At 42.5% G+C, this 17,074-nt stretch overlaps 1 protein-coding gene across 2 annotated transcripts in view; it reads left to right on the forward strand.

Annotated features, from left to right (window-relative positions):
• Positions 1-2,563: 2,563 nt before the first annotated feature.
• The window catches only part of MCTP2 (multiple C2 and transmembrane domain containing 2), a gene marked incomplete at both ends in the record, with an annotated part of 102,777 nt that continues 88,266 nt past the window's right edge, over positions 2,564-17,074 (forward strand). Inside the window, 3 exons of one of the 2 annotated variants that reach the window (XM_080626664.1) lie at positions 2,564-3,037; positions 8,186-8,248; positions 9,984-10,092. In XM_080626664.1, the coding sequence (XP_080482790.1) occupies positions 2,564-3,037; positions 8,186-8,248; positions 9,984-10,092 (646 nt within the window). The remainder of the gene's footprint in view (positions 3,038-8,185; positions 8,249-9,983; positions 10,093-17,074) is intronic. The other variant, XM_080626665.1, reaches the window with a different exon arrangement.

Raw genomic sequence — 17,074 nt, forward strand, 5'->3', positions numbered from 1 at the left:
TATCACCTCTGTGTTTTCTCAGTGTGGGCGCTGCTAGGTAGCTGGGGGCATCCTCTGCTATTCTGAGTTCAATGCCAAGTGGGTCTTAGATATACAATATGGTCCCCTACACCATCTTTGCTGCATAGCCATTTCTATTCAGCAGCAGAGGGAATGAAACTGGGAAAAATATTCAACTAGAGGAAAGTAACTGGGGAAAACCTACAGCAATAAGCCCACTGCTAGGAAACAAAATCTCAAAGGAAACAAAATAAAACAGCAGTGAGTTGTCAAAATGAGACAGGTAGAGAATAACAGGAAGGGAATGGGAAGCAGTAAGAGCCTAAGGAAGTGGATGCTGAGCACTGCCCTGCCTTTATTTACAATGTCTTCACTTCAGTGTGTTTCTATGCATGTAGGCGAGCACAGCAGAGAGCACTGGCAGGAGATGAGTTGTTTAAATGAGTCCCAACAGTGCGTTTCATAATGTTTTGTGCAAATGTGTTTAGCCTCATGATTTCTGTTATTGCCATGTGATGCAATGCTTCCAAGGAAGCCTGTGGCTGCCTTGTTAAGCTTTTGTTTAAAGAGGGAAAAGCCTAAATGAAAGCACAGGCAGATGAGAGCAAATACAGCCATGTTCTCTGCTGAGCTTGTGCAGGTATTGCGTGCTGCTCCAGCACGGGCATCCCTGCATCTCCTCCAGTCAAATGTGGTAGGGATGGCATTTATTTCTTTTCTCCCCCTCTGTAAATCTAACCGTCTTGTACTTCACTCTCTAAATCTGATTAATCTTGTACTTTCACAGCAAGAAAAGAAAGCCCCACCATGCCTTTCTCTCTCTGTGAGGTTCAGAAAATTGCTTTTGCTTCTGAGTGATGATGTGAGGCAAAAGAAACAATTTCAGTTTGTCCACGTGCACTTTGATACTGGGACTGAATTCTGGAGATAGAGGTGAAGATACTGTGTTAAGCTGCTATATCTACATTAGCACTCCTTCCTATTTCGGCAGAATTTGTTACTACCTTGCGAATGCATGTAATACTATTAAGGCCTATTAATTTTATATAGAATATAATGATGCTGTTATTACTCATATATCAATATAAATACAGGGAAGATTGTGCAGCTATAATTACGTAGTAATACAGTTAAAGCATTTTTTGTAGATGCGTGAACACTCTGCAAGTGTAATGGGGTTAGTCATAAAATTAAAAAAGTATCTGGCTATATAACTTCATTCAGATTAATTAACGTAAGATATTTCTTTGAAAGCAGACAGTGATTTCTCTCTCTGGATTCATCCAGCAGATGTATTTCTGTTGCCTGTTCTGATGTTTTCTCTAGTGTTCAGGAAAACAGTGGAATAAGTCATTTTTGGTCAATGGTGCGAATGTTAGAATGTAAATACACTGTGAGTTTTGGAAGCAGCAGTCATATAGTTAACGGATATGCGTTTCTGAGGCCACAGGTATATATACTAACCACCGTATGCGCGTCTTTGGGACTGTAAAGGAGTAAATCTGCAGGTTCCATCAGCTTTTTTTCTCAACGAGTTTTGATAATGATTTGACTATCTTTGCTTCACAGAATAAAGGATGGTTGCTCAGTTGTTAACTGCGAAAGACGCTGTCTGTGAGGATATTCCTGTGCACAGAGGTGTCCATTCGACTGCTCCCTTACAATGCAGATACAGTAGGTGATTTTGTTTTGGCTCTTCTTGTCCCTTCCTACTGTAAAAATGCTCAGTGTGAACCAACTCAAAGGCAAGTCCACCAAGAGGTTTCAAAATCTGTGACCCATCCATTTTTCTCCTCATATTCTCTCATTTGCCTTCTTTATGATGAAGATTAATTCTGCTGTGGCAACTTTCACTGGCAGTGGGTTAACATAAGGGAGTGTTTTGGGGTCTCAGCTGGGATTTCTCATGCCCTATGTGTCCTCTTCAGTCTCAGCCACTTAGTTTGTGGAGCTGATTTTGTCATGCTTGTCCACTAACACATCATGTTAGAATCCATGTAGCCTAGGAAATAGCCCCCAATCCCCTACACAGGCTGGAAAAACATCAGCAGAAATTACAGCACCAGCTCTGACAGCATTTTTCATGTGCTAGCATTATCGTGATTTCACTCCCACCGGTAAGTTTTGTACAGAAACAGTTTCAAACTGGATAAATCTCAAAACTTTCTCTAACTGGGGCTTGGCAGAAGAAGAAATATAATGTTTCCTATTAGCAATCATAAAGCAGTGGGCAGATGCTGCATTTTAGTGTAGGATTAAATGCTTGTTCCGGCTGTTTTCCACCTAGATAATCAAGCCTACCCACCAGATCAAGATTGTATTTGGAAGCGCTTACTAATGCTGTGTGCTTTGTTGTAACTGTTTAGAAAAGTGACTGAAAGTTTCAAGATGAGACAACATGAATCATAATCTTTGGCGGCTGTTCACTTTTATGATTGACTTGCCTTCTTCCTACGTTCCTTTTAGCTCCCCTGGGAATTGTTGAAGCTGTTCCGTGCAGTGTCGTGGTTTAAACCCAGCCGGCAACTCAGAACCACGCATTACTGAGCTTTCCCTTGCAGCAATGGACTTGGATAAACCGTCTGTCTGGGGATCCCTGAAACAGAAAACCAGACCATTCCTGCGAAACCTAAGCGTGAAGAAGACAAAGAAGAGGTCTAGCAAGATGGTGGAGAGGAAGGTCCGCTCCTTGGACCGACGCCTCAGTGTGTCTGTGCCCGACATGCTGGAGGTGGAGACTGTTACAGAAGAAGAAACGACTTATGTGAGTACTCAGGTGTTCTCGAACTGCTCCCCCAAGAGCTTCTCCAGGTCTGTGATGTCCATGAAAAGCAGGAACTCTTCAGTGAAGCCACTGGGAGACGACTGGCCATGGGCATTGCAGCAGGTGTCACCCATGGAGGGGACAGTCACCCACCCGGATGCGCAGGTTGCAGGCAGCCCTGTGTTCGAGGGGAAGAGAAAATCCAGCACTGACCTCTTTGAGCTGCTGCAGAGCACCCGCCTGAGCACTGCTCTGACGGACGAGGGGGCAGAGGTAGGTGGCTTGGGCATCAGCCAGGCTCTGTGGGCCCACTGGGGTTGTGCTTCTCCTTAATTGTCAGGGTTATAAAAGGTTGGAGAAGAGGGCCCTATTCAAGAAATGAATGGGAGATAAAAATAGGCATAAACCATACGTGATAAACAGATTATTGGAGACTAATTCAGATATCCTTTCAGTCATAGAATCCTAGAGTGGTTAGAGATGGAAGGGGATGTAAAGCTCATCCAGTTCCAGTCCCCTTCCACTAGATGAGGTTGCTTCAAGCCCTATCCAACCTGGCCTTGAGCACTGCCAGGGATGGGGCAGCCACAGCTTCTCTGGGCACCCTGTGCCAGCGCCTCACCACCTTCATATTAAAGAATTTCTCCCTCATGTCTAACCTAAATTTACCCTCTTTCTTTTAAAACCATTCCCCCTTGCCCTGTTGCTACATGCCCTTGTAAAAAGTCCTCTCCAGAGCAGCATGCTCAGTGCTGTCCTTTGGGCTTGCATTGTGATTATTCAGAGCAGTGCAAAACCAAAAGGTTTCTTCCACATTCCCCTTCTTCCATTTACTCTGCCTCTGTGGTCAGTACTTCTGTGGCTGGACATAATGTCCCAGGAAGAAGAGGATCAAAGACCAATGTGCTTCAAATCTGGCATAAACCAATAATTGCTGCCTGGCCTGGCCAAAGTGGGGGATCCTGTGGAGTTGCACAATCGCTTTATAATACAGACAGCAGATGAATGCATGAAACATTTTAGGCAAAATTTCTTTCATTTATGTTTTGTGGTAGTGTATCTCCTGTTGAGTTTTCACTGGGCAGGCTAGACTTTGAACTTTCTAAAGCCTTTTTCCCATTCCCTAGTTGTTACAGCTGTGGTCACTGCTTTCCGTAGTCATCTGAGATACAAAAATGGGAAACATGTTTCGGTTTAAAGCCCTCCTTTGGGACTGGTGATTTCACAGGTTAATTAACGTTTTTTAACTGCATGTTCCCAATGATGGTTAGTGCTGCCATGGGGAAAATGGTCTTTTCTGATATAAAACTGCTTGTTCTGCATCTTGAAGGTCTGTGTGTTCTTATCAAAGCAGTGTTAGTCTGTTGTGATGCAGAGTGTCAGAGTGGTAGTGACTGACCATCACTCTCAGTTCAGTGTTGCCGAATTGTTAACAAATTTGCTTCAGCTTACTGAACTGTACCAAAACGGCCTTGAGTTGCACCAGGAGAGGGTTAGATTGGACATGAAGAAAAATTTCTTCATCAAAATGTGTGTCAGACATTGGAACAGGCTGCCCAAGAAAGTGGTGGAGTCGCCATCGCTGGAGGTATTCAAAAGACATGTAGATGGGGTGCTCAGGCATATGGTGTTGTGGTGGGCTTGGCAGTGCTGGATTAACAGCTTGACTCGATGGTCTTAAAGGTCTTTCCCAACCTAAACTATTGTATGATTCTGTTATTATTCAGAGGCCTACATAAGAAAAATAGCTGAAATAGAATATCACTTTTTCCGTGCTTAAACCTTACTCTGAAGTTGTAGCAGCTCAGTGTATGGTAGGTTGAACATTATGAACGTATCTTTATTTTAGGAGTTCTCTGATAGCAGCAGTTCTTTCCTGCTGTTCTGGGTGAAAAACTGTAACCTAGAATTTACTACAGCAGCACCAAAATTAACCCTGAATCCTGCTTTGACTTGAGGCAAGCTAAGTGCTTTAGGAGAAGGAGGTACTTGTATAATAATGGAATAGCTTAACTTGAAATCAAGTTTCCTCCAGATGCACAATCTGAGTCTGGCTGTTTCTCTGCAGCATTTATATCTTTCCCAAAATGTGTATTTGTGTATGTGCTTGTGTAAATCATCTAGTATTTACTTCTATGGCAAATCATCTTGCTGTGTGAATATCCTGCCTTCCTTCCTGTAATCTGCCTCCATTTACAACTTTTAAATGGAGAAAAATATTTTTTTTCTAAAGAACATAGAGAGTGAAGCAAAGGAAAGTAGAAACGGATAAAGAATATTGAACAAATTTAGTTATATTTTAAATTTATTTTGGTTAAAACCTCAATATTCAGTTTTTCTGTACTTCACTGACCACTACAAAATTTGTACTCCATGTGCCTTGGATGGGAACAGTTTATTGTGGAAGTTGTTGGTCTCCTAATAGTGGATGGGGTTGGTGTGAGAAGTACAAGAGTAATTTATATCTTTCTTTTGGGAGCATCATTCACTGATCAGTGAGGTAAATCAGGAGGAGGAAGGCAGATCCCTGGAACAAAACAAACTAAAAAAAGCAAAAAATGTAGGTTGAGCTTGCTTTCCCCTCGAATTGCTTGTCATATGGCACCTACTCATTTCCTGGTTATCTCTGGTCACCCAATACCACGAGATACTTGCCAAGCATCGTGCATGAGCTTGATGTGGGCTTGTGGTTTTTACGCTCATCTAAACTCTCAGTACAGAGCTGCCAGTGCTCAGATCGTGCCATCTTCCATAAAGGCTCTTGCCACAGTACTGTATTTCCATTTACTAAGAGATTTACCATATCTGTTCTCTATTGCAGCCCAGCTAGGCAAACTGGAGGATGAGAAAGCAACAGAAATTGCATTGAACCCCTCCCTAGAATCTCAGAATCATAGAATTTTAGAATAGTTTGGGTTGGAAGGAACCTTCAAAAGTCATCAAATCCAGCCTGTGCAATGAGCAGGGACATCTTTATCTAGATCAGGTTGCCAAGAGTCACATCCACCCTGATTGATTCAGGTTGCAAAGCGCATTATTAGTACTACTTTTTGAGGTGGGTTTGGGTTTTGGTTTTGGTTCTGTGTCATTGCTGAAATGCTCTAACAGCCCTTTGCTTCTTACTAACACCTTGCAGTGTGTCACTGGCAACCAAAAGCCTCATCCTGCTGCTGATGCACTCGGTGCCCTTTCTGCCTTTCTTCTGCAGAAAACGAGGAGATAAAGTTACAAATCTTGTCAGGAGGAACATTTGATTGATTTATATATATGTGTGTGTGTGTATGTATACACACACACACACACACACTCTTGTTTGATTTGTCTTTACACAGATATATTTGGAACTATGACCTGCTTGGTGGATGTGGCCACATTTGTTTATACTTTAAAGTTCAGAAACATCACTGTAGTTAGATAAAAATCAAGATATCAATACCATATTTTCAGTGAGGCTTTTGTCTATATTCAGTGGGCTCACTGCAGTTGTGTACTTAAACTAATAGCAATTTACATTATGTGGAGCTAAAATGAAAAATCAAAGTTTTTTAATTTAAAAGTTATAATCTTTGTTCAAAACCTGATGTGATGCAAGTAAACAAAAAGCAGAATAAACACAAAATCATAATTTTGAGGGTAATATTATTATAAAAGATATCAAGCTAGCAGAGAGGGTACTTATTATAATTTCAGTGCAGTTTTGTGATTCTGTGTTTATGCCATGTAAAACAAGCTGTAAAGAGAAACCATTATCGGTGCCAATGATGGTGCCTGAAGGAGATCCCTGTGAAGCCAGAGACTACAAGAAATGCTAGGTTTAATGTACACAAGTGAGATTTTATGCATACTAGTCAGGAAATTCACAGTTAGGGTTCCCCGAGCAGCCGTAACTCAGCTCCGTTGTGTGAGAAACTTCTGCTGCTGCTCTTTATGATGATGATTTTTCTACTTTTAATGTGTTTTTGCAAGGTGGCCAAGTTATGATTGCTGTGGGAACCATGTTAAATTTTGTCTGTCATGCAAGTGAAATTTTCCTTGCAATGCTGGATTACTGTACTTCCTGATATGTGAGATATGTATCTGGGAGGAGAAGGGGAATTACTGCACAAAAGTGTATTTCTATTTATTTCAGCATATCAATATCTTGAAGATTTATGATCTTTGGTGGTTCCTTTTTTTTTTTCTGTTTGCATAGTGCTCTGCGCAATGCAGCTCACATCTGAGAAATTTGGATGTTGCCACATTGCACATAACGACATTTTCACATGAGGATTGAATTCCACCTTGTGTGCATTTCTGTGGACTGAGGTTATTCTTAGCATAAATCTTTAGATTTGAATGGGCTGTGATTGCCTTGTGTTAGACCAAAAGTGTTGCCCAGGCACGTAGGTCCTCTCCAGCTAAAATGATGATCATAGACTCTTACAGCAGTCAAAATAGCATCAGATGTGTATTGACTGATGAATCTCTTCCATGTGTCCAGACATTCTAGACACTGTGCCACCGTAGCCTCAAGTTTTTAGATGAGTCAGTAGTTGGGAAGAAATGTTTGACTTCCTCTCCTATGCTGGGCACCAAATAAAATCTTTTGGATCTTCCAGTTACTGCACAAAGTGGGAGAAAGTACATGTCCAACATCTATTTTCCCCTTTTGTTGTGACTTAACCCAGCAGGCAGCCAAACATCACACAGCTCTTCACTCAACTTCCCCCCTGCAGTGCGAGCCATCATCTTTCATACCAGAGGGGCTTTCACTGCTTGGCTTGCTTGGTTGCAATGCATGTTTCTCACTCATGCTTGAGTCAGTTCCAGGCTACTGGCCTTGTTATCCCAGAATTGGATCAGCCAGGTGCCAATGTGCATGCCTGGATGGCGGCTAAAATATTTTTGCATATCTCAGGGCTCACTCAGGGGTAGGGATCAGGTTGTTACCACCTTATTTGAGTTCTGTCTTGGTCCTCCTGTTCTCATGATGGCCCTGCTTCAGTGCAGTCTGCCTCTTGAGCGTACTGAATAGAACTGTAGGCACGTGCCAGGCCCCAGCATGTTGCAGTGATTTGTGTCTCTGGAATTGCCAGGGTGACAGCATACTTGTTCCATATATTTTATTAGTCTTTCAGAATTCTGCACTTGTTCAGAGGTGAAGTCCCAAGACATTGGAGGTGCCTGCTGGCCCAAGTACTTGACTGTACTATCCCACCATTCATAACTATCCAGCCTGGGGGTCAATCTCTGGGTGGTATTCTTAAATACTTGCTTCAGTTTAAACAAGATCTGAAATGCATTCAGGAGTAGGAGACATCAACAGGAACATGCTGGTTTGAACATCCCAAGGATATTCAGAATTCTCAAGGGCTGTTGTAACTAACCTGGATCCTTAAATTATTGTTGTCTAATTCATTGTATTTTTCTTTTGTTTTATAGTACCCATGTGGAGAAATGGATTTAGACTCTTCCACATCATCTCAGATTTTTGATGATCACATGGTAAGGCCTTTCATTTTAGAACATTTTGAAACTTGATCAGAAGCACAACTTTAGCTTTAGGTTCTTTACTTCCTACAAATTTAAAAACCCAGCAGGTGAAGAAGCCTTCTATAGGTTTCCCCAGTGTGGCATTGTCCTGGGTTCAGCAGTAGCAGTCATTTTTCTCCTTCTTAGTAGCTGGTGCAGTGCTGTGTTTTTGACTTTCAGCCTGGGAACATCGCTGATAACACCAATGTTTTTAGTTGCTGCTCAGTAATGCTTACTCTGACCAAGGACTTTCTGAGTTGCATGCTCTGCCAGGGAGGAGGGGAAGCTGGGAGGAAGCAGAGACAGGACACCTGACCTGAACTAGCCAAAGGGATATTCCATACCACAGCACGTCATACCCACTATACAAACTGGGGGCAGTTACACGGAACGGCTAGATCACTGCTCGGGTCGGCCTGGGTGTCAGTCAGCGAGTGGTGAGCGGTTGTATTCTCTTCCCTTGTTATTTCCCTTATCGTTATTATTATTGGGAATAGCAGTAGTGGTTTTGTGTTATACCTTAGTTACTAAATTGTTCTTATCTCAACCCTTGGGAGTTACATTCTTTCAGTTCTTCCCCCCATTTGTCTGGGAGCAGGCTGGGGGAAGAAGGAGGTGGACTGAGCAAGTGGCTGTGTGGTTCTGAGTTACTGGCTGGGCTTAAATCATGATTTCGTTTAATGGTGGTTTTGTGTTTTTTTGTTTGGGTTTTTTTTTTTTGTTTGTTTGTTTTTGGTTTTTTTTTTTTTTTTTTTTTTTTTTTTCAGTAGTGCAAAGCAGTTGCTAATGTTTTAAATAGACCCAAATGTTCTGGATTTTTTGAAGTAGTCTATAATATCTATATTGTACTGATAATGGTTGAAAACATCAGGATAAATACTTAACTAGCAGCCCAGGAACAAAATGGATTAAAATAAAGACAGAAAGTACCTGAACGTGGCTGTAGGGTTTGTCAGACAACAAGAACAGTTTTAGGGCAGTGTGAAAAGGCATTGGCAGTTTTGACACACATTTTGCATATTAATGCGTGTTTGCTTAGTCCAGATGAACTTCTCTACCTTTGCCCTCTGATAACATCTCAAGTGCTGTCCAGAGGCTGTTTTCACTGAATGATGCTGAGATGTGTAACCTGGCAGCATCTTGCATGGACAAGAAACTTCCTGCGTTTTACTGCAAAACCTCACAGCCAACACTGCCCACTGCTATATTTCTCTCTTTTAAACTGGATAAAGAAATGCTGTCCTCTCAACAGCTATGTGAAACGTGTACTTCCTCATGAGGTCATCGGGGAGTATGAATGAAATTGATGATCCTTATGGGTTGCTTCCAACTTGAGATAGTCTATGAATGCACAAGAAACACCTAGGAAAAAATAGTGCAGAAAGTTGGTAGGATTTGGAAAACCTGTGAATAGAATAATAGAATGGTTAGCATGCATTTATGATTGTTAATATTATTACTCACTTTCAGGTATAACCCCTCTTGGGTTACCCCTTGCTTTGTTGAAGATACCTGCTCCTCATAATTAGCCATTTTATAAACAAAGCCTGGGGAAGAAATAGCTTTTTTTTTTTTTTTCTCCTTTCTGTAAAGATTGCCCTAAGGAAAGACAAGAACTTTGTCTCTGCAAAACCAAGAGAACACCTGCTTCATTCATGGTCCGCTTCAGGAGGTGCACAGTGGTGACCAATTTCTTTGTTCTCCTTAGGTTCTAGAGGAAGCAAATGATTGCTTGGGTGACCTGCCCAACCCCTTTGCTTACCTGCTGACCATCCACCTGAAGGAAGGCCGGAACCTGGTTATCAGAGATCGCTGTGGTGAGCCCCACCTTTCAGCTCATTTCCTCTGAAATTCACACAGCTCTCCTATCAGTGACTTTAGTTTGCCAGCAGTTGGCTTCTTTTCATCTCTGATGCAAGAAGTCATTGATTTATATCTCTTGTGCAGGTCAGAGCACTCAACCATTGGGTTTATCCACCTTGGGTACACAGGGGAGACAGCTGCTCCTCCTACCTGCTGTGCAGGTGCAAAGCACCTTCTTGGCTAGATTTGGCATCTGCATCTATTCAGGAACTGCAGAGTCATTAACCTTGAGAAATTCTATCTGAGCTTAAAAAACCCCAAACCCCAAAACCAAACAAACAAAATAAAAAAGGCCAAAGAATATGTTGAAATCTGTTAAATGGTGGAGCTGCTCTAGGAGTGCTTTTGCAAAGAGTTATCTGCAAAGATTTTATTGACAGGGAAACCGTAGGAGCAGGGCTTGTAATACAACAATCCCCTCTAATCTGGGATGCAATTTAAGGATGATAACATGCAGAAGAAACCCAATCCCAAAACCCACCCCCGAATGACATAGCACATAAATTGGAAAGTACTTGGGGAATTCCTGGATAAACTGTGGGAAAGTGCCTGTTGCTGTTAGCCTGGCTCTTCTTCAGGCTGTTGCAAGTGGGAGTAAAAGTGCTTACGAGCACCCAGTTGATAGTTTCTCTGCTTACTGTGGAGGGCTGTCTTGCCAGAGGTTCTGTGGCTGCTTCAGAACCTTCCATCTGAACCCATCAGAACTCTTCCATATGTCCGCTCTCTCTGCATTTTCCATTTATTCCTTATTTCATACTTTTTCTCCATGTGGAAACAGTTCTGTTGTGTTTGCATTGCAAAATGTATGAGCAGTTTGTTTTTTTCTGAGATGAAGAAATAGGGTTTACTCATATGGTTTTAAATCAGCTTGCACAGCCTAAAGGCATGTGAAGGTTTGCATCTGGAAGGATCCATCTGGATTTAGAAAACTTCTCACATGTGGTGCTTGTTGTTGGGATTTCTATTATCTGTTATCTCGGTTAACTTTTTCCATGCTGGTTCTTCATGTCTTCATGAAACAGTAACTCTTGTCCAAGTCTAGGCGTGTTTTTACTCTCAGCTTTTGGAATGAGTGAATGAGTACTGTCCTGGTTTCATCTGGAATAGCTAATTTTCTTCCTACTAGCTGGTACAGTGCTGTGTTTTGGATTTGCTATGAGAATGCAGTTGATAACACACCGATGTTTTAGTTGTTGCTCACTAGTGCTTACCCTAAATCAAAGACTTTTCAGTTTTTCATGCTCTGCTAGTGAGGATGTGCACAAAAAGATGTTAGGGAGCAGAGCCAGGACAGCTGACCCCAACTAGCTCAAGTGATATTCCGTACCATAAAATGACATGCTCAGTGTATAAACTGGGGTGAGTTGGTCCAGAATGGCTGATTGTTGCTCAGGGACTGACAGAGCATCAGTCTGTGAGTGGTGAGCAGTTAAGTTGTGCATCACTTGGTTTTGTTTTTTCCCTTGGGTTTTATTCCTCTGTCTCTCCCTTTTTTATTATTATTATTTTTAAATTATTAAGCTTATTCTTATCTCTACCCATGATTTTTACCTTTATTCCCATTTCTCCCCATCCTAATGTGGGCAGGGGAGTGAGCAAGCTGTTGCATGGTATGTAGTTGTCAGGCTGGGCTTAAACCATGACAAGTACTTAGATTAAGATCTTTACTTGTTAAACTGAAGCATGTATTTCCTAACAGTGTAGCAGTTCATCGGATTTGCTAGGAAGGCAGCACAAGCCAGGGCACATCTAGCTGTTTCTACGGAAAAGATGCTAGGAGTGAGGAATTCCAGCAGAGTAATATTTCTAAAGGAGACAAATCATAGTTTGCTCTGGGCTATGTTTTGTTGTGTGAGAAAGCAAATGCTTGCCTTGGTGAAGCACTGGACAACACAGTGAAACCATGTAAGCAAGGAGAAAAAAGCATTTTGATGTTGCTCTGTGCTTTGTGGCAAATGACGACTCATTTAGCAAGCTAAGTATGTGAAGTGATGCATCATTCAGTAAAATTCCTGCTTCCCCCCCGCCCCAGGCACCGGGAAGGGGGCAAAATACTGATTTAATGATTATTCTTCAGTCATAATCATGTTGCAGTGGTGGCTACTTAAAACATGCTGCTGATGCACATCTTTATAGGTCTCTGATGTAATCTGTCGTCCTGGTTACTTAGGATCTTTGCTTGATACTCAGGCTTGCAACCACTGTGCATTTAGCAATGCGCTTTCAAAAATGGGAAGTTGTCAGCTTTGCTCACCTCTCCTGTGTGAGAAAACCTCAAAGTAAACTTGTGGGCTGGGAGAATGCCGCTTTCCCCTTCTTCCCCCACCACGATGCTGGATATAGCCATTGTGCTGGGGTATACCAGCCTACTCCAAATAATCTGAATATAGGAACATGTCCTGCGAGGCAGACTGTGACTTGGGCTGAAGGCCAAGTCGTCCTCATTCACATTTTAGGAACAGCAAACCCGTAGTGCTAACTAAGGAGTGTGGCCTTACACAGCTGGGAGAGGGTTTCAGTCCTTCTTCCCATGGTTTTCTGTGTGCAAAGAAGCACGGGAGCTCTCCAGTGGGTCGTGTCCTGAGTTTTATGTGTGTATTTGAGTTTGAAGCCTAGTGTGTGTAAGTGCAAAAATGCTCTTGTTAGGTAGGAGTGCTAGCGGAGTGTTGGAGTTCATAGGTAGGAGGAGCAGTGTCCTGCTGTTAGTTGAATAAAGTGGTCACATCTAGTGGTAACAGCTTGGCTGGAAAGTAACTCCAGGTACTGCGTGGATGTTGTATGTTGTATATTATGTATGCTGTATGTTAAATAACAAAATCTTCACATGAAAACCACAGACTGAATGCAGAGTGCATGCCAGCATCCTTAGTTGGATGCTGACCTAATCCTTAGGTTAATCAGGGTTAACCTAAGTTTTGAAAATGTCCTAAACTTTAATATTCAGTTATTACGCTATCAGCAATTGCTGTGTGGAGAAAAAAAGTCTCAAAGCAATCATCAGACAGTCAGTTTAGGTCTTTTTTGGGGTGTAAGTTATGTATGTCCTTAACTATAAAGGAAATGGCGCCCAAGTGCGATGTCCTGGCCTTTTCTCTTACGTTTCAAATTACCACTTCTCGCATCACCTAAGCCCAGCACGGGTGGCTGATGCCCTCTCGTGGCGGTCCCCCGCCGAGCCTGCAGAGCGGCCGGGATAGCAGCGGCCCCTGCTCCCCTTCCCTCGCCGCTGCTGGCATCTGCTGCCCTTAACGGTACAGCTTCAGAGCTGGGAGGGGATGCAGCAGGTTTAGTTGCTTACCGGGTTGGATGGGGCTTGAAGCAACCTCATCTAGTGGAAGGTGTCCCTGCCGTTAGAACAAGATGAGGTTTAAGGTCCTTTCCAACCCAAACCATTCCATGACGTCTCTGCTGTGTGTTCCAGCTCCATAACAACTTTTAGTGTAAGAGGTGATGAACAAGTCTCTTGGGAAATCTTAGAGCAGCCTTTCAATACCTAAAAAGGCCTACAAGAAATCTAGAGAGTGGCTTTTTACAATGGTACATAGTGGTAGGACAAGGGGAAAGGCTTTAAACTGGAAATGGGTGGATTTAAATTAGATAATAGAAAGAAATCCTTTGCTCTGTGGGTGGGTGAGGCACTGGCACAGGGTGCCCAGAGAAGCTGTGCCTGCCCCATCCCTGACAGTGCTCAAGGCCAGGTTGGACGGGGCTTGGAACAACCTGCTCTAGTGGAAGATGTCACTGCCCGTGGCAGGGGTTGGAACTGGGTGAGCTTTAAGGTCCCTTCTAACCCAAACCATTCTATGATGCGATGCTATAATATGGTAAGTACTTGAAATTCAAGCAAAGTCTCTTGGTCTGGTGTTCAGTCTTTGTCTCTGCCTCTGTTTTGTCCCAGTGTAAGAAGTATACACCCATGTGTGTGTATAAATATATAAAAATAAATCTAAGGTGTGTGACAAAAGAGAAGCATTTCTGCCATTGGAAACAGCTGTTGCTGGAAAACTCTTGGCTCTGCTCTGCAAATTCACTCATTATATGCTTAACAGTTAAGTAGGAATTAATTACACTTGGCTAAACAAAGGTGACCAGTAGTTCTGCTGATAACTGCAAGCTATAAGACCAACATGCAACTCTACTTTTTCCCAACTTTCCAGATATTTTTCCAGACTTTTCGACTTGCTATGTGCTGCTCTTTCCAGCATATGTTCCCGTTGGCGTGATTTAAATTCCTCCTTCACTTTACCAGATTTTTGTTACTTTTTCCCCCCCATTCATATTATTCCTGTTAACATCTGCTCTCCTATTTTTCTCTTCACTGAAGGTTATGGATCTGTGTGTTTATATACACAATAGCAAAAGTTTGGGCTGTTTATAATATATTTCTTATAGTATTACTAATAGTAAATGTGTCTTGGTGATGGTGAGGAGTTTGCGATCTATGTAGTTTTAATACTGTAAGTACTTCTTCAGAAAAGAGCAATAATTATCTTGTTTGGTTTAAAATAATTAAGCATTCTTAATTACCAGTGCTCTAACTGTTGTCATTTTGTTGCACCCTTAGTGGTTTTATGGCCCCATTGACACTTTTTTTTGGGTGAGGATCACAGCTTCCAGTTCCACATGCTTTGAACTGAAAGAGGCTGGAGCCCATTGTTACTTGCTGGTTCACCTTGATAGGGCAGGGCAATGGCTCATGTTTGTTTTGAGTAGTCGAATGAAACCTGAAATGTCCTGATCCCTCATGGCTCTAAGATGCTCTGACTGTGCCTGCACAAGTCACCTGTCCACAATGGTGGTGCTGTGACACGGAGCAGCACATGATGCCGCAGCCATAAGGAAGTGTCACCTTCCTTGAGCTGACAAACCTGGCTATAAGAAAAAACAGAAACTGGGTTTTGAGCGCCTGTAAGGTGAGGAGCACCCCCTGTTTCCAAATCCTGTGCTTTCAAAGTATGAGTATATTCTTTCGTCTGTTAAATGGTGTGGTTACAAGAAATATGCTTCTCGGATGTGATGTCAGCTGGTGAGTGGCTGTGGTTGCTGTCATTTTTCCCCCACCTCAGCTGCGTTGCTCCAGCTTGAATTTTTCTTGTGTCTCTTTTCCACATGGTTTTGTGTTTTCTAGCATTTTACAGGACCTTTGTGCCCCATCTCTGTTTCTTTTTCCCAGGTTTCCTTTGTTGTTGCCTGTTGCTGCACTTTGGTTTTGCTCTCATTTCTTTCCTCTCGTGATACAGGCAGCTACACACTGAAGGAGCAGGGTGGGTTGGCTGAAGTAGTGCAGAGCGTGCCACGATCTTGCTGGGTGCATCCCACCTCCCCATCCAGAGCACATCATCTGCTCTCCCACATCTAACACCCTACACTTCCAGAGGGTCCCAGGGGGCTCATGGTGCTGGCTTTGTTGCGTGAGTGGCTCCTGAAGCTGGCTTTGCTGCATATGCGCAGCTCCTAGCATTAGTATGAGCTGTGCCAAAACTCAGTCTCCCAAGGACAAAATAAAATGAAAGAAAAAGGTCACAATACGTGTACTTTCACCTTTAAGCAGTAATGAACCCACAGTTGCCCACCACTCATAGCTCTGGGCTATCCACTGCCTGGGTCCACGCTGACACCAGGGTGCTGGAGAACGGGATATGTTTGTAGCGGGCTGGGTGTTTGTCAGCTTAGAGCAAGTCCATTGTTTGGAAAGCAAATGTTCAGTGCAATTAGGCTGAATTGCTCCCTGCAAACAAACTGATTAATTTAAGCTTCCTCTGTTTTGAGGGTATCTGCAATTAGATCATTAGTCCTTCAAATTTATTAATTATTGAGATGTATTAGGCAACTTTTCACACTTATTTTTGAAAGGCGTAATCATGGCTAATTTACAACTGCTAAGAATTTGAATGGTGCTGGGTACTTATTTTGATGTTTTCTGGATCTCGTGTAGCTCTGCTTGTGCTGCAAGCGCTTGCCTGTGCCAAGTCCAGTTTCTGGAATTGCGATGTGTGAGGCTGAAACTTTGCCCTAATAGATTGTGATGCCTGTGAGCATCCCTTCTGGTCTGATCATGGGGAATGAATACACTAAGTCAGGAACCTCAGGAAAATAGATTGAGTCAAACAAGAGCAATTAATCCATTATATTTTGTAGCTACATTTGGTAAATTAATGTTAAATTAAGAGATGTAAGGATGGCAGCACAGGAAGAGAACACGTAGGGCCCAGAGAATGCCCTATGTCTCTTCGTTTGTAGGTAATTGTAATTCAGAGAACAGGTTTCTTAAACTGTCCAAATTATCTCCGCTTTAACAGCTTTCACTGCATCTTTCTGGGAACCCTGTCAGGAGATTTTCTTAGGCCAAAGACTGAGAATACAAGAAGATGCAATAAATTACACTGAAGGTCCTCAGTGCTGCCTAGTAACAGAGATGTGCCCTGTCCTTGTGCCCTCCTGTGCCTTCATAAACCCTGACTGGGAATACAGTGTTCAGTGGGACTAATTGTGCCATCATCTGTTCTTTGTGTTATTCTGTCCCTATTGTGCATCACATGGTGTTTTGTTAGAGTCTGGTGGTTTTTCCTTGTTCCTCTAGTATTTTTAAAACACCATTTCTGGTGTTTCTTGAATGGAACATGCTGTATCTGCTTCTGTCTGGTTCAGGCTTTCCCCCCCCATCTTTTTAGCCCATCAACTGTGTGTTCACATACACTCCTCACACCTCACTGGTCTTTTTGGTTTATTGGTTTTTGTTGTGGTGGGTTTGTGTTGCTTACTTTCTTGTTAGTTGGTTTATTTTCCCTTGGAACCTATTGGCGATGCTTGTTTCCAAACAGTGTTTCACTTCCAGTTGGCCATGTAAAACTAACTGGGCAAAAAACTTTCCAAAATTACCCGAATTTCCTGCCAGCAGAATACTTTTTTTGTCTGATTTCCCCTTTAAGCCTTGAT

The sequence above is a fragment of the Psittacula echo genome (genome assembly GCF_963264785.1).
Source record: "Psittacula echo genome assembly, chromosome: 10".
Lineage (NCBI taxonomy): Eukaryota > Metazoa > Chordata > Aves > Psittaciformes > Psittacidae > Psittacula > Psittacula echo.